This window comes from Diabrotica undecimpunctata, chromosome 5, assembly GCF_040954645.1.
Source record: "Diabrotica undecimpunctata isolate CICGRU chromosome 5, icDiaUnde3, whole genome shotgun sequence".
NCBI classification, from domain to species: domain Eukaryota; kingdom Metazoa; phylum Arthropoda; class Insecta; order Coleoptera; family Chrysomelidae; genus Diabrotica; species Diabrotica undecimpunctata.
In genome coordinates, this window is record NC_092807.1 from 112431786 (window position 1) to 112447890 (window position 16105).

Sequence of the window (16105 nt, forward strand, 5' to 3'; positions counted from 1 at the left end):
TTTAATCCATGCCAACTTAACAGTTTTGCCTTGTTGCTAAAGTTATTTTATTTATTATATACAATTCAATGTAATTTACTTTTAATTTAGGATTTATGGCACTAATTTCACTTAAAGAACTTTTGCTGTCACTGTAAATTATAAACTTTAAATGATTAAATTGGATAAATATTTTAGTGCTTCTACTATCGCTATTAATTCAGCTGTGTATATACTCATGATGGAATTGAGTTTAAAAATTTTACTATTTTTATTATTGTTATCCCACTATGCAAAACTTGTTTCAAAACTATATCGAAACAAAATACATAACTAAAGAGAATCTAACAATTGGTGAACAATGGGAAATGTGTAAAAATTACATTAAAGACGCAGCAAATAACATTCTAAGGCCGCAAAGACCACCACCACGCAATGAGTGGTTCGATGCTGAGTGCTAGGACATTATAAGAAGAAAGAACAATGCATATAAACTGATGCAGCAAATAAGAACCCGAGAAAAAGAACAAAAATATAATCTCAGAGGAGAAGAGAAATACATCCATCGGAGAAAAAAGCGAACTTATGAAAATAGAATATTGGAAGAACTTAAGACATTAAAAAAGGAAAATTAAACAAGAAAATTCTATAAAAATCTAAATGAAGCAATAAAAGAATTTAAACCAAGGATCGGACTATGTAAGGATAAGGAGGGGCATATACTCAATACAAAAAAAAAAAAGAAGTATGTTGCAGTTTGTTGCAATACAGCTGCAGTTTGTTCGTAATATATATTGTTTATTATACGGCAATCTTTGCTGTCTACACCAATTGAATTTAATATTTTCATCAGTTCATCATGTTTTATTCTATCGAACGCTTTCTGGTAATCAACAAAACATACATATATATCACAAGTCACGTCTCTACATCTTTGAAAGAGAACTTGTATTGCGAAAAGTGCCTCTCGAGTACCCAATGCATCCCTGAAGCCGAATTGTGTGTTTGTCATGTCATCATAATTGATCATAATCAAACTGGTGACCTGTGTGTTCGACAACAGCGCATGTGTTATTTCTTCTGTTGCTGTCACTTTTGTGATGTGTGTTCTACTGTTTCACCTACTGACCGGTTTGTCCAATATTATATCTCTGGGAACCTAAACACTGCAGTTGATATATATGACATTACTTTTTACATCACTTGTGTCCGATCTTTCAAGAATATGTATTTGCATTTAGGGTTGCTGGATTTGTTAACTTTTATATTTGTCTAGTCCTTAAACAGGAAAGTAAGTTTAAGCAAGTTAAGTAAGTTGGTTTGTTAATTTTTAAATGTAATAAACCAACTTTCTTGATAAATAATCGTTAAAAGAAAAACAAAAAAATAAATATGAAACAACGAAAAATACGGTTACTTAAGTTTCAGGCAAAGAAGATTATTTTAAAATAAAAGGCAATTGAGAAATAAAACCATTATTCTTTATTAAAAGTAAATATACAAAACAAAGATCTTGAATAAATTAGTTACATAAAAGATCATTGAAATACGTGTTTCCAGGGTTTCTCCTACGAAAAACCGTATATTAGAACTGTTATTACTTACAAACTCTTGGGTGATAATTAAAATCTTTTAATTTTCGTTATTAAGCAGTAATTATCAAAATAATTACCTCATATTATTGTTTACAAACTTAATAATATGCTGGTCTTCCTTTACAATTTGTTAATTAAGTACACAGACATTAACAATTAATAGTTACCGATGCCGTCTTTGGGGCGTTTACCTAGACTGAAAAATGGTTAAAGAAACCTCGATTGAAGATATTCATTCATTCTTTATAAATTTTTGTAACTCATTGATAAAAATGTGTAAAATGAAATGTGTGTGGGTTATAGTAGCGTGCTTTATTATTATGACTACAGGGGTAAGTTGGAAACGTGTATTGAAAATAGGTTCAATTTAAAAAATCAATATTTTTAGTTAAATGAGAAACAAATGCAAGCTGCTGTAAAGGTCGTTACAAATGTATGTACTCAAAAAACAAAAGCAACTTTAGGTAAGTATTTAACAAAAATATTAAGTAAATATTCTACTGCTATGATTGATTCCTTGTGTTTATATTTTACAATGTTGTTTGTTTTTAGTTATGTCTTTTAATATACTTAATAATATATAGGGCCATTTCCAAAATTTGTTCTTGTCCCTTTAAACTATCTCATACACCCAATCATTTTTTGGCCTGCAGCTGGTATTATCACGCTGTAACTGGACTTAACGCAAAAATGGTGGATTTCTATAACTCTATTGCTGATTGTGAATTGAACTCAATAGCGATAGAGAAAAAATGGACGTGGAACAAACTGTATTCAGAAATTAAAGGGGGACAACAGATAATGTCTTCATCTTAAGAAATGTAATAAAAAACAACAAACGAAAAATGAAAAAATTTATGTCTTACATTTATAGATTTAAAAGGGGCATTTGATGAAATAGATAGAAGGAGACTATGGAAATCCAAGGAAAACGAGACGTCCAGGGGAAAATAATAAGCGTAATTAAGAGCACTTATTACAAAGCCACTGGCAGAGTACAAATCAACGGAGCAAGATCAAATAAATTCAATAATAATAAAGCAAGAAGACAACCTTAGCTAAGTACTATCCATCTTAGTAATAAAATAAAATTCTGAAATATACTAAAAGGGCCACAAGCCACCTGCAAACTACGGTGGGATATTTAAACTTATTACCGGTAAGACTGGACAGACTTCTATATGCAGATGACAATGTACTAATTTCAGACACGAGACACAATATTCAGGGTTGATAAATATATGGGTGAGAGAACTAGAAAAACAAATAATGGAAATAGACATAAAAAAAACAAAAGGTATGATAGTTAAGCAAAAGAAAGTTGATGTGAGACACCATTTTCCACTTTACTGTAAGATATACCAAATTAAGATAGTATCAACGTTTGAATATTTAGGATTAGTAATATCAGAAGAAGGAACAATTGATCAGGAGATAGCAAACAAAACAAAATTTACTACGCATTGAACAACACGATTTTTGAAAAACAATAAATAGAAAGAGAAGTGTAGCTCAAAGGTTATAATGCAGTAATAATACCAACACTGTTGTATGCAAGCGAGAGGTGGGACAATAACACCAAAATGGAACGCAGCGAAAATGAAACAACTAGAAAGAAAAGCTAAAATGAATTATATCAGAAATAATTACATAAAAAGCGAATTGAAGCAGGATCCGATAGGATCTAAAATTCAAAGAAGAAAATTAAACTTGTTTCAACCTATTATTGGATGGACAGAGCAGACTAGTAAGAAGAGAAATGGAGTCCAAGAGATAGCAGATGAAAGAGAAAAAAGGGATGATCCAGGATTGGATTATTGGAACAATCACTGAAAATGGCAAAGAAAATGGAAAATTATTTCATCAAATAAAAGAACTAACTAGGGATCAGAAGGAATGAAAGTGGTGGGTACATGAAATATGAAAATATTACTCCGATGCCCAAACTGGGCATTAAGAAGTTACTAAGAAAGAAGAAGAATTAAATATCATTTTGTTTCCTAACTTCAGTTCTGCAGTTTGGATGTAGAAATAATTTTATTTAATAATAAGGACTTATGATTCCCGGTTGGTAATCCAGTTACATTGGCATAATTCAATACTTTCAAGTATGTTTTCTTCAATATAAGCCCAACCGCTCTTTTGTTTTGCGGTTAGTTACGCAAGTATTATCAAAGTTCACTGAAGTTGAACTGAGTAGTCCGAAAACGTTCTGAACTGTATCCATTTAAAATTTTTTGATTTATTTTTTTAATTAAATAATCACTTCCAACAGAAGTTTTTAACTTTGATGTTTGGTTTTTTTAAAAAATATGGCTTACCGCCAACTCTAGGAAATTATCCTATTTTAAGTTTAAATTTAAAATTTTAAAACTACATATATATGCTGACAAACAAAACTACAAACGGAAAAGAGATGCCTGAAAGACAGAAAAAAGCTGCTTGTTCGTGTCGTATGAAATGTTTTATAAGAAAAGGGAGATGAGATTTTTAATTATTATTGGGATGATAGAAAGAATATACTGTAAAAAGGCAGTTCATTGTATCCTGTGTAAAAACAAAGCCTACAGCTAGAAAAAGATTCTGATCAGGAGACAAATCAAAAGTAAGAAAAAACACTTTGGTATATACATTAACAGCAGATGGTATAAAAATTGTAGTGGGTAAGGGCATGTTTGTGAATACATTAGCCATATTGCAGTTAATAGTGAAGACAAGAGAGTAATATAAGACACATAGTTATCACAAGAGAGATAAGTATACACTTAGTAATACAACTCAGCAGCATGTAATCGATTCCGTTGTATTAGATATTTCCTCATTTCCTAAATATAAAAGCCACTACAGTCAAGAAAGGTCAAAGAAAGTATATTTAGGACCTCAGTTGTCAGTGCAGCAAATGTATACGTTCTATAAAGATATTGCTTTGAACACTTTCATTTAGAGGATGTAGCAAAACTATGGTTGTATAAGGATATTTTAAATGAAAAATTTAATCTCACTTTTAAACCACCAGAAGTGGTTGATTATGATATATATGATATATGTGATTTATTTTTAGCACAGTTAAACACAGCGGTACACAACACTGATACAGAATGTATACACAATGAAAGATATTTACATCTGCAAGATGCAGAACGTAGGTACAATCTCAAATCCTCAGACACAAAAAAATTAAGAAAATTGCAAGCATAAAATACTCACAGATGATCTTCAAAAATGTTTACCTACACCTTTGTTGACCAATTCGCTTACTTTATATAAAAGAAAGCTGTGTAATTAAATATTTTTTGATTCCTCAAATAATTCCGCTTGGTGTATGATGTGGGACGAATCAAAATGTAAGAGAGATGGGAATGAGTTATAATTGGCTTTGGCAAGATGGGCTGATCTTAACTTACTGGGATCTAATATAGAGCATACAACGCTTTGTTCCGATAATTGCTTTGACCAAAATAAGAACAGCAGCATCGTAACGTATGGTCCTAAAGTTTTGGGAAAAATTTCACCTGGTCTGATTGAGAAGCAAAATGCATTTAACAAAGAAGGCCATGGAATTGAAATGTCATCAGTTATTGACATTTAATAAACAAAGCAGAATATTTTGGTTTGTGCTCTGCAAAATGTCTTATAAAATTGATATTCATTGAGGTGTTTATAATATGGTTGGGCGAATGTCGAAACGAGATAGTGTTAATATTTATCGAGATCAAAACATAAGCAAATCGACAATTTATCGCACAATCAGAGAATGTGAAGAAGCGATACCATGTGTTAACTTGCGTAAAAGTGGCCGACCGCGGATTTTGAACCATATAAGAGAGGCAAGACTGATTGAAGCAGCTAAGAACAAAATTGGGGTCTCACAGCGAAAACTGGCCAGAAGATTTCATGTTGGAAAGACTACAGTATACAGGATCCTATCGAGTAACAATATTATCTACCTGAAAAGAAGGAAAGTTGCTGCGCTTTAAGGCGAGTGCATTTCGTCAACAAGTTGATCGTGATGGACGATGAAAAATATTTTACTTTGTCCAACTCTGAGATGAAGGGTAACGATGGGTTTTACACGAACGATTACGAAAATGTACCTGATAAAATAAAATTCAAAAGTAAGAAAAAATTTGAGGACAAAATTTTGGTATGGTGTGCAATTTCTGAGGCTGGCTTTATCTCACAGCCCTACATTGGTGTTGTTCGAGGCGAAGCCTTAAATGCAAATATTTATGTTCAAAGATGTCTCTCTAAATTGCTTCAGTTTGTAAACACACATCATGCAAATGATCAGATAGTCTTTTGGCCAGATCTTGCTTCAGGTCATCACGCGAGGATCACAAGAACTGGTACGAAACTAACAACATTACCTTTGTACCGAAAGCAGACAATCCCCCCAACCTAGCTCAGGCTCATCCAATTGAAGAGATCTGGGCAATATTAAGTCGGAAAGTCTATATTAACGGATGGGAAGCACAAAATCAGGAACAGTTAAGACGCCGCATATATACAAAAATTAGAGAAATTGACGCCGAGGTCGTCCAAAGGATGATGCAACGTGTCAGGGGAATTATTAGGCAAATCGAAAATAATGGTCCCTTGTCTGTCATTTGAATTTTGATTTATAATAAGGATAGTTAAGTTAAATTGTTGAATAATTTAATAAAAATATAAGATTATTGCGGTCAGAGTTATATGCTTTTGAAATTTTTCCGAAAACTTTAGGACCATACGTTAATGGGCTTTTATTTCATTCTAAATAATTATCCACAGCTTAAAACTATTGCTCAAAAATTTCTTTTAATAGGACATAGTCACATGGAAGCTGACATCATTTATGCACAAATAAAAAAAAACGAAAAAAAAAACTCTACAATGACAGTTGTAACTTTGTGGGATAGGCAGCAACTTATCTCTGACTATTCCTCAAAATTTAAAGTAATAAACTCGTAATAAACTCCGTTGCTATTGTCTAAAGTAGTTTACTTGCAGTATAGAAAAGACCAGTTAATAATACTGTACTACAAAACATCATTTCAAGCAACGAATTTCGAGGAAGTAGATTTGAGAAGAAACCCAAGAAGCGAACTTACCTTACCGACGAATCTGGACCAAATAAATCAAAGGCTAGTACCTATTTTAACAGCAAAATATAATGATCTCATGGATTTATTGCCATTTGTAACATTGGAGTTTCACGAATGCTATCGAAGCTTACCACATACTCCAAATCGGAACGATTATCTAGAAGGAGATGCTGATTTATTTAAACTTATACATACTTTAAAATTTTTAGTTCATGTTTATTTGAGTTGAGGTATTACCTTTGTTTAATCTGAATAAATTAAGATTAGTATATCTATCTTCGTTTCATTTATTATTAATAAGGACAGGTGACTTAAGATAAAAATATTTTTGGGAAAAAAACTTAAAAGCATAGTTTCCGAACTTCATTTTTTTTTAATTAGAATATTGCAAAAATTTCAAATTGGTCGATCATAATACTCTACCTGTACTACTAATGGCTAAAAAAACGTGGTTATTCATTATTTATTTATATCCGTAATAATTCTAAATATTCACCGAAAACCGTTAATTCGTTTTCCTGTAAAATCAATAAATTGGACTTGGACAGTATGCTTCCAATATACAGATATATGTAATATAATATATATATATATATATATATATATATATATATATATATATATATATATATATATATATATATATAATATATATATATATATATATATATATATATATATAAATATATATATACATATTATATATATATATATATATATATATATATATATATATATATATATATATTCCTTTATTTGATTGGATGATTCCTTAAGGGTGGTGGTGTTTTACAAGATTATCTTTGGCAATAAAGCCTTTCCTGCTATTGCCTTGTGAAAAATTTTGAGAACATCTAGATTATGGTCGAAAAGTCGGTATTCAACAAAATCGAATGATCGGATAGTTAAAAATGTAAACGTTACTATCAATTGTGGCATAATCTTATTAACAAAATATTTAACTAGGCTTACTACAAAAAAAAACAGTTTCACAACCTTTTTGATAAAAGTTCTAGTAACGAAAAATAATATTTTTATTGACACAAGTGCAATATGTAGTATTATTCATATTGTACATGTACATAGTACTAGCACTAGTAAGAAAAAATATTATTTCTACTGATATACAATAACAATACTGTATTATTTTGAAGCTATTATGGATCTGAAAAGATCTGACAAAAAAACTACTTTTTTTATTACAGAGGACATCGAGAAAATGCACCATGGAGATTGGGAAATCGATCATTCTGCCATGGTAAATATTAAAATTACATATTTTATACTTACAGATAGATTTATGTAAAAGAGTTATAATAAATTTTATGTTATTTGTTACATACATTTATGCCAGATTGAGTCAAAAGTGGAAATATTTAAATGATACTAAAACACTAAAACTATACTTTAAATTTAAAATAATATGGGTAAATTTTAAACCTCTATATTCTATAGAGATCGTTAAATGTTGGTGTTTCGCAACTTTTATAAACTATTATATTAAATATTAAATGGGAAGGATGTCTTATTATGAATGCACCGAAATTGCAAATCAACGGGGAAGGACACATCACCTTTTCTTAAGAATTAAGCAACATTGAGAGAAACTGCCAGTCTATTTACTTTACTTCTATCTATTTTTGCCGAAGAAGTAATTTACGGTCTTAGTAAAATACATAACATATGAAGTCATAACAAAACAACTATTAAATGCAAGCTCAGAAGTGGCAACCGCTAACAGAAAAAGGAAAATCCAAAATAAGTGTAGTATCGCAAAACATGCTGAAACAAAGAAAAGATCATCTCAGACAAAAAAAGGGACACTGCAGAATTTAAGGAGAGTAATAGAAAAACAGATCAAAAAAGACATTAAAAAACATCAAAAAGACCGTGTAGAACAAGTCATAGAGAAAAACCGAAGTCTCAAATGCATCTAACTGAATCTAGAAAAGAAAAACGTAATAACCGTTAAAAATGAACAAGGACAACAAGAAAAAAGTAAATGTAATATAGCAAACTCAATTAAAAAGTTCTTCCCCGATCTGTATCGTTCTAGAAACGATCCCCCTAACTCCTCAAAGCAGAACTTGAAAAGGCAGATAACAAATGTCAACTCAGAAGTGATGCCTGAAATAAGCCACGAAAAAATAAAAAGATCAGTAAAAGAAATAAAAACGAATAAAGCTCCTGGAAGCGATGGAATCCCAGCAGAAATGCTAAAGGAAGGCGAAGAAGAAGCCAACACATACCAGAAAAATACGATTTAATAAATATGTTTATTCAAAGGCAACATAGCCGAATAATGGAATACTGCTAAATCAATACTAATACACAAAAAAAGGACACCACAGACCTGAAAAATTATCGACCAATTTCACTTCTTTTACAACTTTACAAAACCTTTACAAAGAGTATTACAAACAGGTTAACAAATAAATTTGGCAGATATCAATCAGTAGAACAAGCCGGATTTAGAAAAGGGTACAGCACCTCTGACTATCTATATACTTTGAAAATTCTAATAGAAAAGACTAACGAATACAATCTCCCATTGTATCTGGCTTTTATAGATTATGAAAAAGCTTTTGATAACGTAGAACTGTGGGCAATAAAAGAAGTATTAGTCAACAACCGGATCAACTCCAGGTACAGAATATTAATACATAATATTTATGAACAAGCTGAAATGATAGTGACGTTAGGTAATGGAATCGAAACAACACCAGTAAAAATCAATGCACTGAATACGATGATCAAGGAGCTATACACAGAATCCATAAAAAAAACTGAAAAAGGGTTTTAGTAAAACTAAACTAATGTCAAACAAAGATGACAAAACTATGATAAACATCCAAGGGATAGAGATAAAACACGTAGATGAATATATATATCTAAGCAAATAAAATCAGACTACCGAAATAAGCAGACGTGTAAAAATGGGATGGGTAGCATTTGGAAGACTCTCATACGTACTTAAAAATATAAATATACCTCAAAGACTGCGAAGTGAAGTGTTTAATTCCTGTATCCTACCTGTACTTACATATGAAGCTTAAACCTGGACATTCACTAAAATAAACATGAAGAAGATCAGAAAAACTCAGAGAACTATGGAACGACAGGTACTAGGTATCTTACTCAAAGACCATAAAACCAATAAAGACATTTGTAATACAACAAAAGTTAAAGATGCTGTTGAATAGGCAGCTAAACTGAAATGGAAATGAGCTGGATATAACGAACGTCTTAAGGATGGTCGATGGAATAAAGAAATCGGAAATTGGCGGTCATATGAAGCCAAAAGACCACGATAAAGACCGCAAATACGCTGCAGCGACGATATTAAAAGAACTTTATGACCATTGTGGAATAGATATGGCGGTTTTTGACAAAACACCGGTTTTCGGTTATACCGGTTTTTTTTGCTTACGGTTTAACCTGGCGGTTATAACCGGTCAAAAAAACCGGTTTTTCCAAAAACCGGTTTTCGGTTTTTTTATACCAATAGGTTACAAGTTTGCACTTTTAGTTTGCTTCTGTATTTATAAAATAAAATAAAATTTGAATTATGGCTTTGTTTGGAATAATTACTTGAGAATAATAATTATGATTGGGATCCAAAATAATATCTAACCTAATCCTAATCACCGTAAAAACCTAATAACCGGTTTTTACTTTAAAAATAAAAAACCGGTTATAACCGGGACAAAAAAACAACCGATAAAACCGGTTATTGCGAAGTAAAAAAACCGGTTTTCGGTCAAAACCGGTAGGTTTTTCCCATCCCTATTGTGGAAACGTCTTACAAAACAACAGAAATGAATGATTTCATCATATTCACCGTATATTATAAAGCGTATATAAGAAAAAAAGAAAATACAGAAATGCAAACAAAAAAAATATAATTAAATAAAGAAACTAGTAGAAATGTAGATTAAGGAAGATAAGGAACGCTGGATGGACGAAAATTTCAAAGAAATAGAAGAATTTAATATAAAATACGACACACATGACCTACATAAAAAACAAAGAAATTACAAGTAATACACGGAAAAGAATACCACAAGTTATAAGAAACTTCAATGGAGATTTCCAATAATCACAAGAAGAAAAACAACAAACTTGCGAGACATACATCAAGAACTGATTTACAGAAAATAGGAAAGAAATAAATGAAACATTACCAACTGATGAAAATATTCAAATTCTAATATCAGAGGTAAAACAGGTTAATAAAAACTCAAACAGTGTTAAAGCGCCAGGTCCTAATGAAACTCCATTTAATATATTAAAAATCATGAATGACGAAAATATTGAGTGTTTAACTAAATTATTTAATAAAATATACAACGACGGTCTAATTCCTGAAGAATGATTAAAATCTATCTGTATACTTTTACCCAAGAAAATGATCCTAAATCTTGCTATGAATACCGAATAATTAGCCTCATGAACCACACTTTAAAAATACTACTTAAAATTGTCCAAGAGGTTTGGTGGAGCCATGAGCAAAATAATTAAGGCCAAAGATATATCTTGTAATACAAAAAGAAGAGTATAAAAAACTATAATTAGAATATCAATGCTATACGCTGGCGAGACATGGACTATGAACAAAAACATACAAAACAGATTGGAAGCATGGGAAAGAAAGATACTTGGCAGAATGTTTGGTGGAAAAACAGTAGAGGGAGAATGGAGTAGACGAACTACTGCAGAAGTGTACCATTTGTATGTTAACCATACAATAACAAAAGTGGTGAAAAAACGTAGATTAGAATGGCTCGGTCATCTAGAAAGAAAGCAAGGTAATGGACTAGTCAAGAATATTGCTTGGAGATTACCTGAGGGCAAAAAAGAGAGCAAAACCGAGAAAGAAATGGAGAGATATAGTGATGGAAAAAGTCAGAGAAATGGGAATCAGAGATTAGAAGCTGATAGCTAAGAACAGAAAATGATGGAAATTATCCATCCAGCAATGGGCCTAAAAGGCTTGTTAACGCTGTACATACATAGATACTTCATTTAAAGGTATAATGGGAACAAGAGAGGTATTGTGCGCAGTAACGGTACTATTACAAAAATACAGGAAATATAATAAAAACATATTCATATGTTACACAGATTTTCAAATAGCGTTTGGCAGAGTTTAACGTGGTTAACTGATACGTGCATTGAAACACATACACCTAGATCCCAAGGATATTAATTTAATTAAAAATCTATACTGCAATCAAACAGCAGTCGTAAGGGTACAAGATGGTGAGACAAACCAAGTAGAAATTTAAAGGGGAGTCAGTCAGAGATGTGTGCTGTCGCCACAATTATTTAATTTGTAATAATAATAACGGATTTATTACGGCTGTCGCCGCTTCTCCGCCCCCAATTTCCATCTTTTTCTGTCATATGCAGTTGCCTCTTCTAGGTCTCTTGCCGCCATTGCTTCATCAATATCGTTGCGCCAACTTCTCCGTGGTCGTCCTATCTTTCTTCTTTCAGGAGGGATCCATTCCAGTACTCTCCTAGGCCATCTGTACTCTGGCATTCTTTTAACATGTCCGAACCAGATTAATTGTTTTCTTTCTATGTCATCATTGATATTTCTCTCCATTTTCATTTCGTTTCTTATTTGTTCGTTTCTAACTCTCTCCAGTTTTGATCTACCGCAGCTTCGTCTCAGATAATCCATTTTTGTCGTCATAAGTTTGTTTCTATTAGCTTTGGTGACGTCCCATACTTCCGAACCGTAAAGTGTAATACTTTGGACTATACTACCGTAAATGTGTTTTTTGGTTTCTCGTCGAATTGTTTTTTGCCAGAAAAGAGAGTTTAAGGCACGGGTCGCTGCTCTGCCCTTGTTTATTCTTTCCCTGATTTCATCTGCGCTATTTCCCTTCTTGTTGAAAATGACCCCCAAATATTTGCAGGATTGCGCGCCTTTGATTTTGTCGTCTTCCAAGACTAGGTCACATATTTCATCTGTTCCCATTGAGAGATATTCACATTTTGTCATATTCATGTTTAGACCTGCCACCTCATATTCTTCTTGCAGTTTTCTTACCATATAGCTAAGATCGTAGCTGTCTTCGGCAATTACTACCTGGTCATCCGCAAAGAAAAGTGTATATAGCTTGTTTTCTTTCACCGTTATTCCCATGTTTCTACATTTTTTTACCCATTTCACTAAGGATCTGTCCAAATAGATTTTAAATAAGGTGGGTGACAGACAGCAGCCTTGTCTTAGTCCTTTTGTTGTTTGAAAAGGAGAGGTGATTTCTTGTCCCATTTTAATTCTTGCAAAGTTTTGTTAGTAATATTTTTGAGTGGCGTTAATAAGAATTGGGTTTATTTTCAAGTTACCCATTTCTACCCATAGTTAGGAGATCGGTACACTGTCATATGCTTTTTCCAAATCTATTAAAGCTATATGAGTTTCTCTATTTCTCTGCACTCGTTTTTCCATTGCAATTTTTAATGTGAAAATATTATCCATAGTGGAGCGTCCGGCCCTAAATCCCGCTTGTTCTTCGGGTTGTTTTCAATATCATTTTCTATCAGGTTTCGTAGTACTTTTGAGTATAGTCGGCCTATAGTAGCAATCACTGCGATCCCTCTATAGTTTTTAGGATCCATCTTTGTGCCTTTCTTGTGTATTGAAGAGATATACGATTGTCTCCATTCTTCTGGAACTTCTTCTCCGTTTAAGCATCTTTCGAATAATTTTCGGATCATCTCAAACAGTTTTGATGATCCATACCTAATCAACTCTGGATGTATTCCGCCTGGGCCTGGAGATTTTTTTAATTTAATTCCCTTAACTGCTTCATTCACTTGTTCTATTGATATTTCGATTCTTCCTTCTACTTCCACTTGTTCATTTGTCTGTTTAAACCTTTCTCTTCTCTCTGTTAATAAGTTCTCAAAATGCTCTACCCATGTGTTCTCTGGTATTCTATTTATTATGACTTGGTTTTTTGTCGTTGTTCTCATCGTTTTTATAGTTCTCCAGGCTTCAGAGCTCTTTGTCCCTCCTATATGGTTGTCTAGGTAATGGCATTTTTGTTCCCATGTACTATTTTTCTTTTTAGCCACTTCTCGTTTGACTTCTTTATTCAAGTTTTTATATTGTTGTTTTGTATGTTCGTCTCCCTGCTGTAATAACTGTAGATATACTTCCTTTTTTCTTTTTATCTTTTCTTCCACTTCTTTATCCCACCAATATGGTTTATCTACTCTTCGTACCTGTGGCCCTAAGGCTTCTAGCGCTGCGTCTTTCATGCAGTTTTTTATATATTCGTATTCATCCGTCGTTGATCTGTGTGATTCCTGTAGTTTTTGTGTTAGTCTCCAGGAGTAAAGTAACTGTGTGCTCTCGTTATCTAGATTATCTAAGGTGTACGTAGTTCTCTCTATTTTTTCTCTGTGTTCTTTGTTGATGTCTGTGTGGTTCCTGTCTACGAATGGTGTATATATTTTTCCTATTATCAGGCAGTGGTCCGAGCCGCACTCTGCTCCTCTATTCACCTTTACGTCCTGTACTCTTAACTTAGTTTGTTGTCTTGTTATGAAATAATCTATTATCGATTTTAGACCTCTTGTGTGCTGATACCAGGTGTATTTATGTATGTTCTTGTGGGCGAAAAAACCATTCAAAATCTTTAACTCATATTGTTGGCATATATTTATGAGTCTTTCTCCGTTGTTGTTAACAGTTTCTTCTCCATGCATGCCTACCACTTTACTTTGAACTTGTTTTCCTACTCTGGCATTCAGGTCTCCTCCGCATATAATCTCATGGCTGTTAGAAATTTCGTTCAGGATTTTTCTAAAGTCTTCTTCAAAAGCTTCCTTTTCTTGCACTGAGTAGTCATCATTTACGGCATATACCCCCAGAATTGTTATTTGTGTTTCTCTTAGGAGAACCGTCACTTTAATAAAACGTTCGTTGTATTTAATTTGTACTTCGAACTAATATTTCAGGAGAAATTATGGGAAAGAACTAATTGTGTAAGGATTGAAGGGAGCATCCTTAATAACATAACATTTGCAGACGATACCGCAATCATGACAGAAAAAATTGAGGATTTACAAACTGTTAAAAAATTATTAACAGTAAAAGCAAAAAGATGGAACCAAAAATAAATATAGATAAAACCAAATATGTAGTGATCTCAAAAACCCCTATTGGCAACATATATCTGACATTGGAGGGTAAACCATTAGAGAGGGTTGACAAGTATAAATACCTCAGAACCTTTATAAACGCACAGTTAGATCAAGATGAGTAGATGAAGACCAAAATTCAAATAGCTCGAAAAGGATTTCAAACATACAAATAAATATCCACAAGGAAACTAAGTTCCTGTAGCTGGCTGTATACCTTGTATAACAAAAATTTTTTTTATTTAAAATCCTTTATACCTTTTATAAAGGATTTTAAATAAAAAATTTTTTTATACAAATCAATGTCTACAAATAAGAAATTGAGTATGATTATCGGATTGAGGTTGGTCGAGTGTTATGTATGGTTGCAACTGCTGTATGGGGTAGAAGCTGGGACTCTGGAAGCCCAATCCGTAAAAAAAATAGAGGCATTCGAAATGTGGCTATATAAGCGTATTCTAAGAATTCCTTGTATTGCAAAGGTCTCAAACAAAGAAGTGAAAAGATATATTGGAGATAGTAGGAAGCTTATAAACACAACTAAAATAAAAAAAAACATCTTATCTAAGCCACATACTTTGAAACGATAAAAAGACTCTCTTCTACACATCATCTTGCAAAGAAGAGTAGAGGGAATAAAAGGCTTGGAAAAAAAGAAAAAATCTTGGTTGAGGAATATCAGAGATTGGACTAATTTCAGTGTTGAATAAATATTTTACGTTGCAAAAAAAATGATGGTACAATAAGGAGAAAAATTTTAAACCTTTTTTTATTGTTTATACCTATTTATTTTATCCTAATTAGAATTTTGGTAGTTACGAACGCAAAATTTAATTGTCAGTAGTAATATCCCTAGGACATTGATAACAGACGGGATAATTTTATGACAATCGAAAGCTCGTTCCTTGGTAACAGCACGAAGCCGAAGGCTGAGTGCTATTACCAAGCAACGAGCTTGAGAAATTTGTCATGAAATTATGAGGCATTCATCAATGTCCGAAGGATATTCGGCGGATAATTTTTCGAAAAAAAAAATGAATATTATTAAAAAATGAATGCAATTATCAGTCTAATGTTGACATAATTGGGTGAAATTGTTCCACATGACACAAAATGACGAAATTTGAATGGTTGTTAGAACAGTCGAAAAATTATCAAAATAATAAAATATAGTTTTATTTTTGTGTAGAAATAACAAAATTAATTCTTTCTGATTTTTAATTTGCTTTTTAGTGCTACATGCAGTGTGCTTTTAATATGTATAAATTGGTAAGTATTTTAAAA

General features: G+C 32.2%; 1 protein-coding gene across 1 annotated transcript in view; it reads left to right on the forward strand.

The window, feature by feature from the left end:
* The first annotated feature begins 1751 nt into the window (after positions 1-1751).
* The window catches only part of LOC140440749 (general odorant-binding protein 19a-like), a 30425-nt gene continuing 16071 nt past the window's right edge, over positions 1752-16105 (forward strand). Inside the window, exons 1-4 of the mRNA XM_072531122.1 lie at positions 1752-1906; positions 1963-2038; positions 7864-7916; positions 16055-16090. Coding sequence (XP_072387223.1) covers positions 1778-1906; positions 1963-2038; positions 7864-7916; positions 16055-16090 — 294 coding nt within the window. The 5' untranslated portion in view covers positions 1752-1777. The remainder of the gene's footprint in view (positions 1907-1962; positions 2039-7863; positions 7917-16054; positions 16091-16105) is intronic.